The sequence below is a fragment of the Ipomoea triloba genome, chromosome 9 (assembly GCF_003576645.1).
Source record: "Ipomoea triloba cultivar NCNSP0323 chromosome 9, ASM357664v1".
Taxonomy (NCBI): Eukaryota; Viridiplantae; Streptophyta; class Magnoliopsida; order Solanales; family Convolvulaceae; genus Ipomoea; species Ipomoea triloba.
This window is the reverse complement of record NC_044924.1, coordinates 3,454,234-3,463,166: the sequence shown is the minus strand read 5'-3', so window position 1 is coordinate 3,463,166 and position 8,933 is coordinate 3,454,234. Positions and strand designations below refer to the sequence as shown.

General features: G+C 38.9%; 1 protein-coding gene across 2 annotated transcripts; it reads right to left on the bottom strand.

The window, feature by feature from the left end:
- Nucleotides 1-1,607: 1,607 nt before the first annotated feature.
- On the bottom strand, nt 1,608-4,441 carry LOC116030465 ((-)-alpha-terpineol synthase-like). Of its 2 annotated transcripts, none has more exons than XM_031272719.1 (7): nt 4,290-4,441; nt 3,851-4,112; nt 3,389-3,758; nt 3,001-3,219; nt 2,765-2,906; nt 2,219-2,467; nt 1,608-2,130 (listed from the first exon to the last, which is right to left on the bottom strand). In XM_031272719.1, the coding sequence occupies exons 1-7, from the start codon at nt 4,374-4,376 to the stop codon at nt 1,831-1,833; spliced, it is 1,629 nt and encodes a 542-aa protein (XP_031128579.1). In that variant the 5' UTR covers nt 4,377-4,441; the 3' UTR covers nt 1,608-1,830. The 2 variants fall into 2 exon arrangements, with proteins under 2 accessions (XP_031128579.1, XP_031128580.1); XM_031272720.1 differs by having other exon boundaries at nt 3,001-3,105.
- Nucleotides 4,442-8,933: the final 4,492 nt, after the last annotated feature.

Genomic DNA, 8,933 nt, shown 5'->3' with positions numbered 1-8,933 from the left:
TTTTTTTTTTTTTTTTTTTTTTTCCCCCCCCCCCCCCCCCTCGGTATATGGTAATGAATGAACTAATAATATATTGGAAGCTAGACAAAATGTTCAATGAACTAAGTGCTAGATTCGTATTGCAGGACTTGGGCTGGATCTTGACCCTTGTCCACAATTTAACACCTACGATCCAACAGTTGCCTTCACTAAGGCTCGAACCCACTCCCATCATCCATGTGGGAGTGTTAATCGGGACACCGAGTGCCACTTGACCACAAGGTCTTTGGCAAATTACCTGTTTTCTTATGTTTGCAATAATGTTTAAACCTTGGTCTTTCAGAACATCATAACACAGGTCATTCATGGAGTTGAAAATGGCTAGAAACAAATCTTCATATACTCTGAAAGTGCCTTAGCTGCATTTACATCCCATCTATTTCACACTTATAATTAGTTTTTATATATATACTCCATATAAGCTAAGACACAAACCTCTAAACTGATGGAACAAAGAAAACTTATAAGCAGCTGATCAAGAACTCAAGTTGAAATTCTGTTAGTCTGTTATAGCCTAACTACCAGTCTGTTACTGCTTAATAACACACAAAGCCTAAAGGGCTCTTCTGTATTTTTTCCTTTGCTTCAGTTAGTTGTAACCGTCTCATGACTAGTATATAGGTGAGCTTCTGTTCACTCTCAAATGTATCTTTCATATACTTCTCACTGTAAGTTTCAGACACAAATCAATACAGTTTCCATTGCCATTGTTATGAACTGAGTACTTCATCATAAACTACATCAGTGAAGATCTCGAGTTCATCGAAGGCTCCGTAAACAACAACATAAACGTCATCAAGAACTGTTAATATTAAAACGAGCTTAGTTGAAATCATTCTGCAGTATTTGAATTGAAGTTCGGAAATGAACCCTATAGCCCATAAGAAAATTTATCCCCAATGGGCAATGGCGGGAATTACCACTAGAGCATTTAGCTAAGAATCTAAGATGATTATGTAAAGAACTCATTGCAACAAAGGTCAGCAATTCAACCTATAATGGAAGGAACAACTCTTCCCCAACTTTACAAGCTCTTTCGCCTCTTCAACCTTTGATAAGTAAAATTTCACATATAAATATTACAATATTTACATTAGTCCGTACAATTACTGTTAAACTTTACTAATTAAGAAACATATATAAAATTTTACTTTTGCCACTGCTTTTAGTGGTTATGCAAATAAAAATCAATAGGTTGGTTCGACCACCAATACTAGTCGATCAAGAGTACAATTACTGGTAAACTTTACTAATTAAGAAGAAACATGTATAAAATTTTACTTTTGCCACTTTTAGTGGTTATGCGAATAAAAATCAATCGGTTGGTCCACCAACCCTAGTCAGAGTACAATTACTATTACAAAATGTATAGCCGTCCAAACGGGCTTAACCGCCGGGTTAGTTCGTCCCATCTCGCGAAAAGAGCGGGGCGGACTTTGATATTTTAAGTTCATATTTTGACAGGTTTTTTTGCCCGTCCATGCCTAACCCGTGGCTTTGGTGGGCCAACGAAGTTTATTTGAAACAGAGACCATGGTAAAAATATGTAGTAAACGAGGACAGGCGTCTTAGGTTTGCACTTCTTACTGGATTGATTGTTCAGCACTCATAATATATCTTACAAACGTTAAAATGGGAAAAGGGATATGATTCCTAGATTATTTATATTACACTTCCATGTGGAGTGTGAAGTATAATTCACCACTCACAAGACCAAAAGGAATCTGCAGAATACTTATATATAGATAGATAGATAGATAGGTGAGGATGGATGGAAATTGCAGGCAGGTTTCACGGCATGGGAATGGGCTCAAAGAACAGATCCACAATGCGATCCTTCATCCCATCTGGGCGGTCACCAAATCCGTCTCCGTGCTGGTAAATAAATTGAGAAATTCGAGGAAGATTCGTCACTATTCTCCTAAACTCTTTGGGAAGGGGACGATCCATCTTCACTAATTCCGTGTTCAGTTTCTTCCACGTTTCTGCAATTAAGTCATTGATATACTCCCTAGCTTTCTCTTCTGAACACCCACTTTCACGCATATAACACTGGATTGATTTCGGAATATCTCCCCTTAGCATCTCATCCTTTTCAACAACGTAACATCTCCAAATTAATCATATATGTTTTCAGAAAAGAAAAGAAATTAATTAAATTAGTAACTCATGTATGTACCGGGGAAGTTCCCAAGTCATTTGCAAGACGAAGAATCATGGCAGAGCTGCGAATGATTCCAGGATATTGTTCCAAGTGTTGCAGATCTTCAATGTTGATAGGATTTGTAATGCAAAAATAAGCATGCATTAACAGTAGAGGGCCAGTACTTGTTATGAAGGCGGTGTCCAGGTACTCATTCAGGCTTGGAGTATATCTACCCAGATTCCACTTCACTTCCAGTAAGTACAATTTGCAGAGATTTGCACACTGAAATATATATTTGCAATTATACACAAATAAGATTAATCAGAAGAAGAGTAATACTACACATACTCTCACCTTTTACTTCATTTTCTACTTCTTGCTGAGGTGGCATACTTTCATTGATCTACAAAAAAGTGTGTCCCAGTTTTTATTCTTTTATTTTCTATTTCTTTAATAAAATCCAGAAGTTTTACTCCCATAAAGTACACTTATCATTTCTGGAATCAAGAAAGCTTAATTAACTGGTTAATATTACTGATCTCTGGTTTAGTTACTGGCAGTGAATAATATATGGATTACCTGTTTTCTTATGTTTGTAATAATGCTTAAACCTTGGTCTTTCAGAACATCATAACCCAGTTCATTCATGGAGTTGAAAATGGCTAGAAAACAAATCTTCATATAATCTGGAAGTACTGTCTCAGCTGCATTTACATCCCATCTATATATGAAGTATGCAGCAAAAAGTGCATTAGTCCATGTAAAAATAAAAGCATTACTTGAACCAAAAAAAAAAATTACGGTAAGAGACAAACCTCTGGACTACATCGGTGAATATCTCGAGTTCATTCGAGGCTCCGTAAACATCATAAAGGTCATCAAGAATGGTTAACAGTACAGCGAGCTTAGTTGAAATCTTTCTGCAGTATTCGAACTGAGGATCAGGAGTGAATCCCATAGCCCATAAGAAACCCTCCACCAACCGGTCCCTAGCAAAGCTCATCTTTTCCGCTAGACGGATATCTTTATTCCACCTATAATATTATGAAAAATTAAAAAAAAAAAATCTTTGATTTCTTCCATCTTGGCAATGGCGCGCTGGTAGCTAGCTAGATTGATCTATTTTTTTATTTTTTTTATTGAAGTTGGTTTAATTTGCCTAGGTTGTATTAAGACCAAGTGTATATATGCACATGCACTCACTTGGACATTTGCTTTAATTCCTCCAAATATTTGGCCTGAACCATATTGTAGTCCAGTTTAGCAAACTCCAATAAAACTGGCTTCATGTTGTGTCTCTTTTCATAAACGGATATGAACCATCTTGCTTCAAACCTCTGCATCCTCCAGTATACAGGCATTTCTAGAGCATGCTCCACCAGATCTTCCTCTAATACCTTCATGTTTTGGATTTCTCTAAGATGTTTAGTGCACAAATGTTGGGCTGCTTCCATAATGCTCTCACCCTCCATGCATAGGTATGTTGCTTCGTACAGACTAAGGATTCCCTTCGTATCCTCGCTCAAGCTTCTCCTGAAATTTCCTTCCTCATCCATGAAACCACAGAAAACCTCTGTAACAAAAACAAATTAATACGAGGTTTAATTATAGCTTTTACTGTTTTTATTTCTATGGAGTGTGTGCATGGGTGTTCAAAGTACGCACCTTGAGGGACTTTGTAGCCGTGCTGTCTAAGCAGCCGGAAATGCAAAGCAGTAGCATATAAATCTTGATCGCCATTACACCAGCAAGAGGAAGTGTAGATATGCTCCAAAACATGCTGTATTTCATCCTCAAAATGATAGGATACGCCCAGTCTTTGCAGGAGATCCACAAGCTCAAGCTTTTCTAATGGATCCATTTTATCCTCCACCATTTTCCTCACACCTTCTTTTAGCTCAGCTGCCCGTTTAGAGAACTCGTTTTCCTGTAATAGTAGAATACATTCATGAATCAGATAAAACATAAAGAAAATGAAAAGCGCCATCTGATCTGTATCATATCAGATTATCAGTACGAGGAGAGGAATTGGCCGGTACCCTATTAAAAAGAATGCATAACATTAATATATATAAAGTCTTAATTTTATGTATAGCTAGCTTACAGTATAGATAGCGGTTCGAGATTGCACATAATCATCATCCCAGATGCTTGGTTTATAATTCCCTGATCTCCTATTACCATTATACATTTCTATTTATTTTGGAAAATGGCCGGACAGACTAAGTAATAAGAAAATGATTTCACTTAGCGCTAATAGGGAGATGAGTGATGAATACAAGAGTATAGGAGAATGGGCTTATATATAGAGAGAGACTAGTGTATACGCAATTTCTCAGTCCCGTATAGTAGGCGCCGACGGCTTCTAAATTAATTGAAAAGCCATGTATGCATGATTGCGTGATTATCAATTATTGTAAGATTAATTACTGAATATATTCAACCTTTTTGTTTTAATATTGGTGAAAAAAATAGCTTAAAATTAACATTTTAAATGGCTATTTTTTTCAAAAAATAAAAAGTAACTATTGTGTGGTACAAATATATGTTTGATCTACTTCTAATTTGGGTTGGGTCAAAGTAGATTAACGTTCTTCGACAAAAATATTGATATATTTTTACGCTCAAAACGGATAATATGTGAATGAGAAATAAATAAATTTGCACCACTATATATATGATACTCTTTTATAGAAAGTTTGAATTGTATAGTTTAGTGGTTACTTGCGTGCTACATTCCAATTTTTCCAGTGCATTGCACCTTTTTAATAAACTCTCCCTCCTCCACATAAGATTTGCTTCCTCAAAAATTACACCACAAATCACTATTGTGATTCTCATTGAACATACTTTTTTTCTAGAAGAATAAAAAAAATAAAAAGTATACAAAATATTATTCTAACTTTTGGGCATCGGTTTAGGACTCATATAATTTGCTGCATACTGATTGTACTTTCTAATACGGAATACTTGGCATTGTTAGCAGCTTGATTTGCGTTAAAAATATGATAATGTATTCCTATTTTCTATCCTCATTTATTATTTCCAATGATCTGTCATACTTTAATTGCTTAATAAAAAGAGGTGCATCATGATTTTAAACACTTGATAAAATTTATACTTTATTGACTACATATACTATTATGGAATTTTTTTAATTATGATTTTTGGATGTTATTTTATCATTTTATGAATGTTATGGATTGAATATATTTTTTAATTTGTTTGGTAGATTAAATTGTATGTTTTATTTCTTATTTATATAACTTAAACTTCAAATTTGTGTGTTTTTTTTTTAAAAAAATATTAATAGTTTTAGCGGATATAAATGTGTTTTGTGTCATATTGTGCCGACACAATCTGAAACCTTTTAACAAAACGTGGCTATCGTGTCAACTTGTTTAACCCGATCACAAATTGTGTTCGTATTCAATTCGTGTTAAGAATTTTAACCCGACCATTAACCTTAATTTAACGTGTCGTGTCTGTGTTTAACCTTATTGTGTTCGTATCGTTATCCTGTCGACATGTTAAAACCCCTGTACACGAATTGCCAAGTCATATCTACACATAACACAATTGCATGCGTTTGTGATCTAAAAAAAAAAAAAAAAAAACCTCAATTGAAATTTAAAAGCCACACGCAATTTCCATTTGCGTTTTTAGGTATTGAAAAGCCACACGCAATTTCCATTTGCGTTTTTAGGCGTTTAAAAGCCACACGCAATTTCCATTTGCGTTTTTAGTTTCAGTATTGTACCCCAAAGGCCCAACACAATTGCTAATTGCGTATGTGGTACATGTTCAATATGAACGAAAGTATTAGCATAAACTTGAGCCTCATTAATCAATGGACCTCATCGACAGAGACTGAACCATCCGCCACCTTTGACCACGTGCAGTCTGTGCGTAGCTCACCAGATCACCATAATAGCTCTTCTCGAAGAGGTTATCTGTCAAGTTGACGTGGCTGTAACTCCAGGTAGGGGTCAATCTTCCTTTGCAGCAGTCCTCACTAATACCGGCACATTCGTAGGCGCAGCAAACGGCCCACTTAGGAGCCTAGACGATCCTCATGTAGCCGAGGCTTTAGTAGTAAAGGAAGCATTGTCTTAGCTCAAAGATGAAGGCTAGCATGTAAGGATAGAGTCAAACAGTCTCAATGTCTGTCACCTTTTAAATAATCCATCACCTGATAATTCATATGATGATTGTGTAATTAAGGAGTGTCGTAAGTTAGCTAGGCACTTTGAATCTATGTTTTTACTATTTTATTCGTAGATCAGCAAATGTGTTAGCCCACACTCTTGCAAAGTCAACAAATTCTCAGTCTAGTCCCATAATTAGACATTTTTCTATTCCAGTATGTGTTCAACACCTTTTTTTCATCTTAATATATTAGTTACATTTTGATTTCAAAAAAAAAAAAAGTTGAAAATCATTTCAGAATTACAATTTTTTTAATCTTTAACACCAAAACAAAAAAATAAAAATAAAAAAAACCTCTCAATCATATTGACGGTAATAATGTGTTTACCGGTATATTATTTGAGTAATGTGACGGTAATAATGTGTTTACCGGTATATTATTTGAGTAATGTTTGAATATCTGAATACAATGTTGAGTGTAGTGCTCAGTGTACAATTGAGTTCAGAGTGTATTGAAGTTCAAGTGTCGTCAGAAGTGTAGTCAGAAGTCCCCCCTCACTATGTGGTTGTGAGTCTTCTTATTCCTTTCAGCTTAGTAACGGAGCATTGATGAGGAGTTGACCGTTGGACATCAATACCTGAGGTGTTGAATGCTGAGGAGCTGAACGTCTGTCATCAAGGCTGAGGAGCTGAGGTGTTGAATGCTGAGGAGCCGAACGTTGGCCATCAATGCTGAGGAGTTGGACCGTTGCGCATTGATGCTGAGGAGTGAGGTGTCTTGGGTAGTTTGGACGGCAACTGCCTCGGTCATGACAACGGTTTCGGGTNGGGTACCCAATTACCCTGTCACCAGCCCCCCACTCCCTAGCTAGCGAGAATGGCGGAGGTAGGTAGGGAGTATTAGCCTGGCACTTGTGCTAAAAATTTTGTATATTGGATTCTAGAAGGAAATTTTATTGGATGAATTTTTTTTGTTTGTTTTTTTTTTTTGTTTTGTTTTTTACGTTTTCCTACCTCGGCATCGTGCCGAGGTCACGTGGCTTGTGACTTCGGCACGGGGCCGAGGTCGCGTGACCTCGGCGCTGGGCAGCGTGACTTCGGCCAGCGCCGAGGTCACGCGGTAGCGTGACTTCAGCCAGCGCCGAAGTCACGCTACTTCGGCGCGGGGCCGAGGTCGCGTGACCTCGGCGCTGGGCCGAAGTCACGCTACGGCGTGACTTCGGCAAGTGCCGAAGTCACAGTACGTGACCTCGGCCCGCGCCGAGGTCACGTACATCGGCANCCGTCAGGTAGCTAGTGAGATCGGTTCTCGTGCCAGCCCTAAGGGACTAGAGTGTGGTGCTTTTGAAATCAAGCATCTGGCTTGACCCAGGAAAACACTCTCCCGTCAGGTAGCTAGCGAGATCGGATCTCGTGCCGGCCATAAGGGAATAGAGTTTTTTATTTGATGAGGAGCAGCGCCACTTGATGAGGTGACACCAGCTTGATGAGGTGACGCTACTTGAGGAGCCACTTGATGATGTGGCCGACTTCAAACCAAGGGTTGGCCGAGGTCAGGCCTCGACCAAGTGTTGGCCAAGGACTGACCTCGGCCAATTATATTATTATTATTGTTTTTTTTTTTTTAAATTTTGGACGAGGACTGACCTCGACCAAACTTGACCAAAAACTTGGCCGAGGACTGACTTCGGCCAAATTGGAGAGTTTTTGACCGACCATCAGCGAATTACATGTTTTTTGCGTTACCTCGACCAAACTTGACCGAAAACTTGGCCGAGGACTGACTTCGGCCAAATTGGAGAGTTTTTGACCGACCATCAGCGAATTACATGTTTTTTGCGTTGCACGGACTTTTCCTCTAGCTCACTGTTTCTTGCTTCCTCGCCCAGGTCGCATCTCCTCTTCTTAGTGTTGGAAGCTGAAGGCTCAGGATCTCCTTCCTTTCGCCACACATTGTCGGGTAGGCTTTGTTGATGCTGGTACTGTCCCGGACACTCAACGAATGCTGGTGCTGAGGGAAAATGCACCATTCCCATTTCCTCAGCGTGACTTAGAATCACGCTAACCGGGTGAGTAAGCGGTGTTAAGTGCCGCGGTGGGGCGAGACGAGGTCGCTCATCTCTTCCATTCGTTGAGGGTGGTTGGTTTGGTCGTGGTGCCTGGCTGGGCGGACCAGCTTTATCAGGTCGCTCACTCTTTCGTCCTTCCTCCTCATCCTTCTTTCTCCTGTCAGCCTCCTCTGCATCTGCGTACCGGTTGGCCGTTCTCATGAGTTCTTCATAAGAGCGTGGGTGATGGGTGTTCAGTTGTTTGTGGAAATCGCTTGACCTCAGTGCTTGGATGAAGATGAGAACTGCTGCCTTCGAATCGAAGTCATATACGTTGTTGACTTCTTTTTTCCATTTGCTTAAGAAGTCTCGCAGGCTTTCTCCCTTATCCTGCTTTACCCCACCGAGATGTGAGAATGGTTTCTTATGTTGTATACTCCCGGAGAAATAAGACAAGAAACTTTTGGATAGCTCTGCAAAAGTCTGAACTGATCCGTCTGGGATTGTGTTAAACCAATCTTGAGCAGTCCCGTCCAAAGTGGACAAGAACG

Bases quoted from the DNA above. Each gene is read 5' to 3' on its own strand.
- LOC116030465 (XM_031272719.1), bottom strand. From the start codon at position 4,376: ATGTATAATGGTAATAGGAGATCAGGGAATTATAAACCAAGCATCTGG. The intron at 3,759-3,850 runs GTGCGTACTTTG...TTTTTGTTACAG, and splicing joins CGGCTACAAAGTCCCTCAAG to AGGTTTTCTGTGGTTTCATG. The intron at 2,907-3,000 runs GTTTGTCTCTTA...CTTCATATATAG, and splicing joins TTCACCGATGTAGTCCAGAG to ATGGGATGTAAATGCAGCTG.